This window comes from Lissotriton helveticus, chromosome 2_2, assembly GCF_964261635.1.
Source record: "Lissotriton helveticus chromosome 2_2, aLisHel1.1, whole genome shotgun sequence".
Lineage (NCBI taxonomy): Eukaryota > Metazoa > Chordata > Amphibia > Caudata > Salamandridae > Lissotriton > Lissotriton helveticus.
In genome coordinates this window covers 141742814-141756098 of record NC_136060.1, presented here as the reverse complement: position 1 = coordinate 141756098, position 13285 = coordinate 141742814, and the positions used below count along the sequence as shown (strand labels likewise).

Below are 13285 nucleotides of genomic sequence, written 5' to 3'. Positions count from 1 at the left end.
TTAACCGAGCTCTACAAGTAAGTACCGATACTGGGAAAAACCTCAGTGAAGTGCGCAGATCTCTGGCAGCACGCGCTCACCAAGGTTCCAAGAGCTTGAGAGATAACAACTAGACCGCAGAGACGATCGAAAGATCAGCGGCTATCTTGGAAATCTTATCATGCCAAAGTTGATACCAGGAGCGACTTTCCAAACGATCACCTTTTCCTTTAGGTGATTATTTGTCTAGCAAGGCACAGATATATGTCACAGGATGATCTGGGGGTCTGACAGCTAGCGTGAGCACACTGAATTTGTCCTTCGATAGGAAGGCGTTGAGAGGGTGAAGATCTAAAACAGGATGAATGCTCCATCTTTCTTCAGCACAGGGAACTAGCAGGAGTACACATAGTTCCTACTTCCGAGGCCAGAAACGTCTCAATGGCCACTTTGGCCAAAAAGGCCTTTGCTTTCTACCATAAGACAGGTGATCCTCATTAGTTGCCCTGAAGGTGCTGGAAGGTGCAGCGAGGTATAAAGGAATGGAAAGGCATAATTTGAAGGACCCACTCATCTGTCGTGATGACTTGACACTCATGGAGGAAATATTGGATCCAGCCTCCAACAGGGTAGTTGTGTGCTGGCAGGTCAGCCATCCAAGACCTGGTGTGCCTGCCCAGAATACGGACAGCCCGCTGGGGCAGGAAATCCTTTTCCCATCAGGCCTCCAAATTATGGAATTCTTTGCCCTCTGCGCTGCGATCTGACAAATCTAAAGTGAGCTTCAGGAAGGCATTAAAAACCTGGCTCTTCTCTATGCCCAACTTAGCTCTGTAATTTCTTCTGTGCTATAGCCCCAAGACGCCTCGGCAAAAGAGCGCTTTAAAAATATTTCAGTCAGTCAGTCATGGACACACTAAAGTGAATTTGTGGTTTTGGCTGATTGAGGAGCAGGGGACTGAGTCATATGTCGTCCATGCTGTCTTTGAAAGCCACAGCCACTGCCACGAACTAGCTGAAAAGGCTGTTGTGTTGGGGGTGGGGAGTATGGCATTGACAGATGGGAAAGCCTCCACTGTAGTCTTGGAGAGGTTAAGGATGTTGGTGGAATTGCCAAGTGGGGCCCACGTGGCTCTGCTTTCCTTAAGAGCTTTAAGGTTACATTCACTTTATCACTAAAAAGGCAAGAGCCAGCAAATATTATGTTGATTCAAGATTCTTAGATATCCCCCGAGAAGTCAACAAACCTCATCCAGACATGACCCCTTAGGGCCACAATGGTACCCATGACACGTCCGAATCAGTCGCGTCCAGCCCTGCATGTACCACAAATTTTGACACTTTGCAACCTTTCTGAATAGCCTGCATAAAAGACACCCGAAAGCTGTCTAAACAGCCATAAAAATGTGAGCCACCGTATCCCAAATGATATGGAAATAACTGCAGAGGAGTCAACTGGGATTGGCCGAATTCAGAATAATGCTTGTGGAAGCGAAAATTCTTTTACCAAAAGGGCCTATTATTTTGCACTCACAGCCAGGAGGAGTGGTAGAGAAGGAATTGGGGTGACCCTGCTTGGGGACATGCATACCACAAGACTTTCCAGAGTGGGATGTTGGGTTAGGAAGATAGGATTCCCAGGTGTAGGACAATGGTGATAGGAAACCTGCCTATTAATAGGGGTACCATCTTCATGATGACAGACTTGTTATATTCTGTATTAGATATAATGCGTTCTCTCCCTAGTTGCTATGTTACCTTCTGCTCAACCTCTGTGTGTGATGTTACAGGATGTTTATGTTTGCCTGAGGGATCAGTTAGAGAGAGCGGGCTGAGCAGCAGGAGCCTTCTCCTGGTGGGGCATCGATATGGCATGTACATTACATCTGTAACCTGGAACAGAGACTAGTATCTTCAAATAAACTTCATCATAAAACCTATGCGGCCTGCCTACAGAGGATCATTCTTTGATTACACCAATGGTGACGACTGGAGAACTTACCAACGTGTGAAGAGGTCAAGTCTATATGAAACAAAGTACAAAAACGATAACAAAGAGGATAAAGTCTACTAGTGAGAAAGAGGAAGAGGAAGAGAGATTTTAGTTTAAGAAAAAAGAAAAGAAATAACGTCCTGAAGCTCCATCAGTGTATTTTCTCAGTATTGTGATTCTGGTACCAACAAGGTTGGATTTGGATTTTACTGCGTTATAAAGCATTGTGGTGAGTAAGCCTGCAGTCAACTGAAAAGTAAGGGCGTTGGAACTTCTTATGTTTACAGATTAATGCTAATTGAAGATCCTAGCAGTTTGGAGAGAGCAGCCTCTCATCATTCAAGCAGTGCTATGAATCGGAGTACAGCCTGGAGGTGTTTAAATCAAACTCTGTCCTGTAAGGAGCTGAACTTTGCAGGAAATTATTAAGCAGACCACGTGACCACTTTATTTATTTTGATTTATTGTCTTTTCAGATGGACTTTGGTGTCTATTTCTTATGAGAGGTGTACTTAGAAGTGTTTCGGGTGAGAGGTTGCTCAACGGTGATCTTGGGTTTTACTGAGGGCTACTGTTTTATGCATGCCACTGTATATCTACGAGTTAGTATTAATTTGATGTGAAACTGTATTTGTTCATTAAGGGTGGGTTAGGTATGCTATGTGGTACTTTTGCCAAGGTGTAGATGCTTGTGTAGGCCTTGTACATATGTGTTCCCCTGGCTACAGAAGGAGTAGTGAAGGGTGCGGGTCCTGTCCTGATGTGAGCATCCTCACGTCCTTAGGTGTGACTGAGATTTTACCATCTTTACTTACAGAGGTCCTTATGCTGAGTTCAAGTTTATGTAGGATCCTGTTAGGATGAGGAAGGGTGAGAGATTACCTCTGCCTAGAGAGTTCAAGTTTATGTAGTATCCTGTTTGGATGAGTAAGGGTGAGAGATTCCCTCTGCCTACTGCTGAAGTGAGCATTTTGTTATGCATGATCGTTGCTTGCCTACTGTTGTGATGTGTGAGTATGGGTTGAGAGGTACCCTTTTCTTTGCTTTTCTTTGGCCACAACATGACCTAAGCTTGGCTGAGTGTGGCTTAAGAGATACCCCTTTCTTTGCTTTTCCTTGGTCACAAGATGCCAGAGGCTGAGCTGAGTGTGGGTTGCGAGGCATATTTTTTGCTTTGCTTACTGTTATGGTCACAAGATACCCTAGGGTGGAATGGGTGCGGGTTGAAAGAGATCCACCTTCTGAGGTTTGTAGTGTCATGTTGCAAGGATGAGCTTGGGTTGTGAAATACCTTATGCCGACTGTATTTGCGTGTGTGGTTGAAAGAGACCAGGTTTACTAATCTAGGACTGATGTTGGCAAGGTGGGCCATAGCGATGCACTGGAAGTCTGCTGTGGGGCCACCTCATTGTCACTGGAAGGCTGAGCTTAGCAGGTGGGTGAAAGCTGAAGGTGCTGCCCTTCACGCCAAAGAACGTGGGGGGCTTCACAAGCATCCCATAGTTGCTGACTGGGGCGGTTTCACTCATGCCCTCAATGGCCCGCCACTTGACACTTTGATATCCATGGGTATGTGACATTGACGGGCAACCGTCTCCCCCAGAGCAGAGTGATCGGTGTGAAGGGGGAAACTGCTAAGAGGATAGGTTCCCGGGGATGGGAGCCCTCTTGCACTAGCCTATAACACTTTAATTCTATAGTACTGCCAGGATTTTCTTTTTTTTCTTTTGTTATGCTGTTTCTTCTGTTTAATGCCACAGTTTGCTCCTGACTGACTACTGCTAATGTGGCTGTTACTCCTGCGGGGACAGAATCATACTGAGCCCTGAACTGTAATACTTGTATAACTGTTAAATGTAAATTCTCATCTGTACTGCACCTGTTGAATAGTAAAACTAATGAAAAATATGTTTAAAAAAAAAAATAATGGGGTAAATAATTGTCCCCCGATCAGATGTCGTTTTCAGAATCGGTGCCAAAAAGATTATGTAAAGTCTGCCCTCTACCATGTGGTAAGGGCATGGTATCGGAGGGGGTGCCAAGTAGTTGTGTGCTAATTGGGGCAGGGCACTACTTCTGTTGCCTCGGATAGCTCAATTGGCTATATACCCTGACGTGACATTGATGTGAGACTGACGCAGGAGATAGTCGGAGCCAAAGCAGGCACCAGAGTTGGTGCTAGCACGCTAAGGGTCGAAGTGCATACACAGCGCCTAAGGGGGAGCCGCTGCCAGAAGTCCAACTTGGGGAAACTGCAGAACATTCGAGCCTGGCAAAGCATCAGAGGGAACCAGTAAAGTCACGAAAAACAGAGGCATAGCCTCTCAAAAGTCTTTTACATGCTGCAACATTGCAAAAGTACCTGTGAACTCAGGTTACGTCAGAACTCTGAAACTGCTCCGATATGGATTGGGAGACAGAATGGAAGGCACATTGATGCCCTGGTGTTCTCTCTGGAGTTCGGAAGTGGCGGGAAGGGGCCATTTTTCACTTCCATTTTTTGTGTTTCTTCTTCAACTTACTCAAAGAATTTGACCACAACTATGACCTGCTGTGGGAATGACTTCATTGGTCAGAACAGGACCTTCCTTTTGACTTCGACCAATCACTGTGCGACGACTTCTTGTGCTTGTCAGCATAGAGTTTGGCTTTGTGGTCTCATATGGCTATCGGGTTCTTCCGGGCACAATCCCCAAAGGCCATGAAGTTGTGGTCTGACCCCAGCCACGAACAAACAGCACTTGTGAGGGTGCATCACAGACATCTGTCGGTGACAGTCTCTGCACGTTTTGAAACCTGTGGTTTTAGGGGGTGATATTTTCCTTGCACACTGGCTACATTTAATCAAAAATTCTCGTTAAAGACCAGAGGGAAGCTCTGGTTCATATCTGAAGGCGCTTAAAGAAAGTAACTGACATCAGTGCACATGGGTGGTGCTTATATGTGGCTCAGTTTGTCATTTTTACAGTGCAGTAACCTCAGCGTGGAGCTGCACGAAGCCCCCTAACGGGACGCTAAAACTGCTCCTAAGGTTTCCGGATCCAGTCTGACACCTGGAGATTATTCACAAGGTGAGAAGTCTGCAATTAGAAGCATCCACCAGAAACAAACATACATCCTAGAACTACTGAGTACAAGACAGCATAGACATCCCACACTCTCCTGGGCACAACACTGCACAGAAGCCAGTTTGCTTACGTCACTTAAGCTGGCTGATGAACAAGCACTAACCAAAGTAAAGGAAAACAAGCAAAACAAAAACCATCAGTACACATAGAAGAATGCAAACGTCCATAACTGAATTTAACACTTTTATTTGCCAAGTAATACTTTGTACTAACAAGCTTTGTTAATCAAAAACAAACAAATGCAGGCAAACGCAGCAAAAAACTGAAAACAGCAGAACTGTATGGAAAGAGCCACCACAGTTCAAAACACCAAACAAACTGTAGAAGTGCACTATACAAGTGTTGTTAATATAACCTCCCCTTCACTAAGAAAGTACTAAATATCTGGACAATACTCCAAACAGAACAACAGTAACAAGATCAGCCTGCAATAAACAGCCACATTGAAAACGAGTAGGTGCTACATACACAACCTCTACTGCCAGCCGGCTAGGCTCACTCACCTAATGCTCGTCAAAGTGCACAAAAACAGTCAATAAACAAATAAATGTCTCTGGCTTGAAAAATGTACACACTTAGCACAGCAGTGCTGTTTGTTCATTCAGGAGTAAGACAAAATAACCCCTTGAAATTAGTTACAAAGTGTAACATCTTCACCAACCTGCAAAACTCTTTACATTTGGGTGGTTTTGTAGTGCGTTCTCTACCACAAGGCACTGAGACTGCAGTTTTACCACAATTGCATTTCACATCCACGGTTTCAGGGCACGGGTAGCAACTTCCTGCAATATCAATTGAACACACATGTTTAGGCTATAATATAAGAAACTCAAGCTTATCATCGACAATGAACAGCTTTTATTACACTCTTGTTCGTGTGTTTGGAAAAATACCATTCCTCATAAAACACACAAGCAATCATATGGCAAAATGTAATTGAAATCTTTACACACATAAAAGGATATAATATAGCAGCATTCACAGAACATCACAAAAAAGTAAGAAGCATTGGCAAAGCCAACAGGTCTTGCCTATGCAAGATCTATTGGCTTCGTTAATATTTTTTTTAGCCATATTGGCTTCAGTGTAGCATGGGTGAAAGTAAAAACATTTTTTAATGCAATATTTCACAGTCAACGCTGGCTGTGTCATTCAGCCTTTTTTCTTTACTGTCAGCCATGTTGCAACATGGTTAAGAAACATCGGCAAAGCCAAAAGAACTCACACAGGTGGGACCTATTGGCTTTGCCAATGCTTGTTCTAGATAGGCAATTTAGTGTTTTTGTGTGTTTAGAAGGGAGACAATTTCGTCTAGGGTGAATACACTTAAGTTAATGTCTGCAGCTCTAGACTTCTCCTCTCTGTCAGATTTCACTAAAGTTGAATCTCTGGAGGAGGTTGGTTCTTCACCTGATTCCATGTGTGTGGTGGTACAAGTGTCTTCTGGGAGCGAGATATCTTTGTTTGGTGCATAGCACCATGCGCAGCGGTAGTGGGGAATTAATTGATCAAAGTGCTCTTTAACTATGTCATGAGAAGTGTTTTGCTTCTGCTTCATGCCTGCTTCCATCTGGCGTTGCTGTAACCTGTTTCTCTGCTCAAAGAATTCTGAAAAAAAGTTTGGGAGTAGGCTAATGGAGACACGTTTACTTTGTCAAACCTGTTTATAAGCAGATTACCACTGTTTCTATCACTTCCTAGTTTCTCCCACCAATCACCCTGGTCTTCCTTTTGCCATCCTCATTTGCCTGTTGTGCCTTCCATTATGGAGCGCTGCAATCAGTGTCTAATGCCTAAAGGTTACCTCATACTCACCAAAACGTAACTGGTAGCTTACAGGGGAAACCACCAATCGATTTTTACTTCCGCATTTGTTGCTCAGTCGCTCCCATATTTGCTATCATCATGGTTTAGAGGAAACACCATGACTGCCACACTCCTAATCAAGCTTTTGTTGTATTATTAAAAATAACACTTTGTTTGTTCATGGAGCGTGCTGGGGTCTTCCAGCTTAAAGGCAATACATTTAAAATGTGTTACTGCTGCCGAGTTCAGTAGTATATCCGTTTAATCAACCTCATAAGCATGAAATGCTGAGTCACCATGTTTTGATTTGAATCCGTGATGCAGGTTGCACATAGACTTTAACATATGTATTAGCCCCATTTAAAAGGTAGGTTTACACATGACCTCGCTTAGATTTACAAATTACTTTACCACTTAAAGCACACAGCCATTTCACACAACAGTTTCAATTAATGTTGGCTGTAGCATGAAAATGAAAACCCTTAGAGAGAATGTTCTGTACAGTGCAAATAAAGGTCAAAGAATCTTTTAGAAAACTGTTTCTGTACAGGATAATTTGACAAATATTAAAGGGTGAAGAATCCGTGAGGACAGAAGTCACAGCGTGCAAAAGAAAACCAAAAACACAAGCCACGCATCCCTCCGTGCCCAATAAAAAAAGAAATCTGTCCTCGCATGTTACATGATGCGCATTTAAGGGTTGTGTTACAGCCTCGTAAATGGAGCATAGGAGGGGCACCAATGGGTTCAATGCGGAGACTAATCTGCATTCCTCTTTCCTATAAATGCTCTCACATTGAAGTAAGCCAAAAGCAGAGGTTTTTTGGAAGACACAGCTTGACATTTGACTTCTGCATCTGCATGCACAGCAAATGTGACGAGATAAGAACAATATTTACAGGCCTGTTTACAGAAAGGGACATCTCGGAAGAATACTGGTAAGTAAGGATATAGCAAGGGAAGGAGGAGGTGAACTTTTACAGCCTAAGTCTGAAAATGAAAAGCAAGAAACGTGAGTTACAAACCACAAAACCAATGACAAGGGATAGGCAGAATGCATTTCCAGGTCAACTTTCAGAAACTCCCCAAGATGTCTTTTGCATACCACACAGTTATGCCAACGGGTAGGCTGCAACCTAAAAACGACAGAGTTCATTGAGACCTACTCAGAACGTAAAAATTACTTTCAACGTTGCCATGCTTTAAGACAAAAAATATCAGTATGAATTTGAACAGATCTATTATCAATACACATGCATTTATTTAAAGCCTCCTTCCACATTGTTAGATCTTAGTCTGCGATATATGGGATAAGAAAAAAAAAATGATTTCATTTTCATCCTATTCCAAGTCACAAAGCCTCTGATCCCTTCCCCAAAATTAATTTATATCAGAGGTAACCAAAAAGATAAATTGCAAATGGTACTTCGAGCCACAGTCGAAAATAGTGCCAGTACTTAGGGTAACCTTACTAATACATCTTGGTTCGGTTCAAGGCTCAGTCAGTCCACAACTGGCATTTTTAATGCACCAACAAATTCCCAAAGATCTTGTTGCGACTTACAATGTAACACTGTCTTTGGATTCATATACAATTTGACCCTGAACATGAGAGGCGTTTTAAAGCAGCTTGAAAGACAACATTTTGGACCTCTAACTTCATATGTGCCAAATGCGTATGGACGTTGATAGGGGAAGACTACAAATTCAAGTCGACAATTCATTTTGAGATAACACCAAAGAATTATTCTTGTTATGGCCTCAAACGTCTACACCAAATAAAGCACCCGCCTTAGTTTTTGTTATAAATATTTCAAGCAGGGCTAAAGAGTGGACCATGTACGAGCTACATGCCAATGCCATTATGAAATAAATTGAAAGCTTTTAGACACCTGAGCTGCTGAATACCTTCTTCTGTGAAATCTTAGGCCCAGATAGTCAAACGTATCCACCACTACTTTAGTGGTCTCCCTTAGAAATGTTGTGGAAAAGTAAATTTTGCCATGTTCTGTGTCCCTACGTGTTCCCCATCTTATGTTATATGTGCATGATTAATATGCATATGTATCCCTTATGATCGATTAAAGACGCAATTACAGTTGTGTCCATCTCTAGTATGCCAGTTTCCAGTTCTCGTGAAAGCTACGAGTATTGAGCCTATGTAAAGCTACGTTGCCACGTTTCTCAGTATGCACGTTATTTCATTGTAAAGTCCCCGTTTCTAGGCCTCAAAAGGGCCCGGACTCAGATTCAGCTCCTGTCTCCTGAACCCTCGCTGAGGAGCGATACAGCCCCCACCTGTATCCCTGACCCTTCACTTACTTCCTGCCTCACAGTGCCCGGCTCGGCCTGGCTCTGCCTGCCAGTCTGCCAAGAGTATGTTATGATTCCAGCTATCAGTCCAGCCCTCCTTCTCTGCATTCCTAAGCTACTGAATCGCATCAATAGTTTCCGTCATGGTCTAGCCTTTACGTCTCCATGTAAGAGAAATACTGAATTAATGGTCATTTAATATTCTCCAACACGCACTACATGTAGAAGAATGCATGCACCAGTCTTAGAATCTGTTAGCCTTTACCCCGATAACTTTTGGATTCTATCAACATGTTCTCTAAACATCAGATACTAGATAGTGTTTAGGTACATGTCGCTCTGACTCTCCAGACTTCAGTCTCTCCTTCTAGCGCAGAAGTCATAGCCCCCAGCTTCTCCCTAGTAACACGTCATTGTCAGTTTGCGCGCACCACTAGGTTAGAGGTCCCGGCTCCTTAGGTAGCCCCCTCCATGTTTCCGCCCCATTTATGACATATTCTGTTACGTTTACATCACATGTCTATGTACACGCCTCTTGTTACACCTACTTTCACCCTTATCTCTCGCGACTGTTACAGGCCCCACCCACTGTAACGCCTATTGTATGCACTGTAATGCAATTGTTTTAACTATATATACCTGTGTATTGTTATTAAAAGCTAGCGCGCTCATTCCAGATCCTGCCCGACAGCTGTCGGGGCCCCCCTGCTAGCTAGCTGCCATCCTGTTCCCGTGCAGGTTGTCCTGTTCCTGTCCTTTATGCTGTATTAAACCTGCAAAACTCCTACTACCTCGAATCTTGACTCTTATTTATTGAGCTATCTGTTATTGTTATATCCAGTCAAAAATAGAGGTATTATTTATTTATTTACCACATAATGGCGCCCGAATAGGGACTTGCCCTTTCCCCACGCGCCGGTGAAGCCACGCAAGCCCCCTGATCCTCTGCAGCCGTGACGGAACCATACCGTGCACGTGCAGATATTTCTGCTTCAAGTATCCCTCAGGCCCACGGAGGAGACGGAGGTTGCGGTCCAGCATCCAGACGAGGCGGTGGAGGAACGCGGCGAGTCCCGACCAGAGCCCAAGCCGAGAGTCCAAGGTCCGAGGTATCCGGAGGCCCACCCGTAACAGAAGTCCGAAGTTCGTCCGTCCGGCGTCGAAGCAGTCCAGTCCAGTCCGAGGCCTTCCGTTCTTGCTGCCCGGTGAGTACCGTTGCTGGGGTAGTATCTAGACAGGGTCAATTGCATTGTCTCTGGTCCGTGGGTTTGGGGTACACAGATCCAACACGAAGTGTCCACTTGGGTGGATGCGGGTCCTGACGTGTCTCTTTATGAGACCGGTAAGTTTCGTACTGTTTTAGCAGTGCATCTAGTTTCTGTTCTAGTCTGTTCTGTTCTCGAGAAATTCATGTATTCTGTTTTCAGTATTCCAGGTAGTATTTTGTCAGAACTGTTATTTTAAATGTCATTCATGTATTTCAATGTCGTGGTATGAAAGTGGTGTAATTATCGTGTTCATTGTGTATTGTATTGTGTTCAGACTACAGTTCAGTCATGCCTTTGTTTTCCAAATTACGTCAGTTAAAAACTAGAAAAGGTCTGTTAGAAGAAGCAGTTCCTGTCCCGCCTAGGGACAGTCCAGGTCATTTTATGTATCAAAAGCATGGCATAAGTGCCATATTATATCTAGATTTATGGGTGGAGTACACCAAACAGTTAGAAGAAAAGTATAGATGGCCCGTATCAGGTACATGGGATGCCGAGTGCATCATGCGAGTAGAAGAAGTATTATGGAAAAAGAAAGCCAGACAGTCCCAGAAAGATGCCATCGAGTTATGGCGCAAAGAATCTCATAAAAGAACCGAAAAAGAAATCAGAAAGTCAGAATTAAGTAGAGAATCCTTAGAAAGAGCCCAAGAAAGGGAATTAATCGAAATAGGTGAACGAGTTAAAACAGAACAGTCAGACAGACAGAGGAACGCCCTCATTAAGGGTATGTATCCTCTTCTTGCCGAGGGCTTGCCAAAAGCAACCCCGGAGGCATCCAGTAATTTTCCGCCACCCTTAGTTCCGACCAAGCTACGTCACAAACCGACCGCAGCTGATATTTTTCTCTCGTCCTATTTGGACGACACAGTCCCAGAATATGCAAATCCTGTTCCACCAGCTCCTGTAAATAATGTAATTCATGGTCTTCCAGTCACCGGGGCACCTGTTGCAGTACCCGTTACGGTACCCCCGGTCCAGCCCGTAGTACAAATTCCCGCCACATCAGTCACTCTGCCAGCACGAAGAGTATCAGTCGACGATTCCAGTATAGGGGCCGCGGGAGGAGGTCCTCCTGGTACCCCGCCGCCAAATAGACGTCTAGGGCCAGTCGAGTTACATGAACGTGCGTTACAGCGTACACCCAAATATCAGTCCATTGCAGAAATCAGGCGAGCTCTTACTGAATGCTGTTATGATCCAGTCCCAGGCGAGGATAGTATGGTTATATATTCCGTACGTATAAGGCAGGTGTCCGAGTATTTGGTCACCCTACCCAATATGAAAGAAGATCTAGACAGAATGTATCGTTTCATTCGTACAGGACAAGATCCAGAAAGTATTGGTGAAGTCATGTCTCTCAGGAAAGCTGAGATCCAGTTCATGTTATTAAAGTTTCTGATCAATTGTTTAATTAGGGAACAAGATTCCCCGACTAAAGATCCGAACAAAATGAAAATTCTGACAAGGTGGAGTGATAATATAGCCGAGGGTAAGCACAAGACACTCAATAGTATAGAGAGTATGTACAAGAAAATTCGTAAAGAAATAATAAGGTTACACGAACAACGCAAAGAAGCTCTAGGAAGCGAGAAAGAAAATGACTCTCCTACTGAAGAGGTAGACGACGAGAATACCGCCAGAATAGCGTATGTAGGTAAATCTAGATTTCCAGACCGACATTTACGCCTAGAACACAAGAAAGCCTTTCATCTTCCAGCACCAGAACAAGGCTCTCTAGAACAAGTATTTCAAGCTACCGATCAAATTCTGAAATCACGAATCGGTTATAGTGAATTAAGTACCATGCATGAACAAGAACTAGCCCGATCAGCAGTCCGATGGATTACTGATTCTACCACTTTTCCAGACGAAATAGTGGCACAAATGTTTCTGAAACTGCCCCCAGCCGAGCAGCGACTGGTGGGTATGTATATGATCCAGCACCTCATTACACTGTATGAGGGTCAACATTCTGATCCAGGTCCGTTACATGATATCCTGAACGAGTTACTCCAGTATAGATGGAAAGGTTTAGGTACCGATTTAATTAGTGTCATTCTAGAACAGCGCCACAAATATAGAACGTTTTTGAACCCGCATTTTGTTCATGTCTCACCTCCAGAAAGTAAACCGTTTTACATAGACAGACAGCATCCGTTACGAGAAGTACACCCAGTCAGGACAGCGGGTGGTGAAATGCAACGAGTATTTGTTTACACCCCAGTTACCAAGATGGAACTCTTAGAGATGAAGAAATTAATTCCCTGTCACGACAAAGATCCAGCAGGGTTCCACCGAGAATTAAAAGACATGCTCCGTATGGGAGAATACACGTATCCAGATATTATTAAAATGTTAAAAGTCCTGTTGCCCGCAGGGGTATACGAGAAACTCAAGGAAAAAGATTGGGAGGTGGGAGAGAAAAAGATCGATTGGACAGCTCTAGAAGCTGAAGATAAGATACGAGTACCAGCTACCGGTCTTGGAGATAAATGTAAAGAATTACCAGAACTATTAATACAAGTTTTGCCTAGATTATTAGCCACTAAAAAGGAAGACTGGGATGCAATCTCAGCCTGTAAACAGAAACAAGACGAAGACACTAGTGATTTTTATTCCAGATTTGAGAAATGCTTTATAATAAACAGTGGTTTGAAGACGAGTAGCGAGTCATACCCTCATCTTTTTGTTACTAAATTAGTCGAGAATTCAAGTCCACAAGTTAAGAATCGAGTTTTGAAAGTCGAAAGTACATGGCAAGCTAGTACCCCGTCCCAGATGTTACAGATGCTCCA

The 13285-nt window shown here is 43.6% G+C and overlaps 1 protein-coding gene across 1 annotated transcript in view; it reads right to left on the bottom strand.

Annotated features, from left to right (window-relative positions):
- Positions 1-13285, bottom strand: part of NFXL1 (nuclear transcription factor, X-box binding like 1) — a 624964-nt gene that overhangs the window by 312677 nt on the left and 299002 nt on the right. The window contains exon 13 of the mRNA XM_078678225.1: positions 5762-5882. Coding sequence (XP_078534351.1) covers positions 5762-5882 — 121 coding nt within the window. The remainder of the gene's footprint in view (positions 1-5761; positions 5883-13285) is intronic.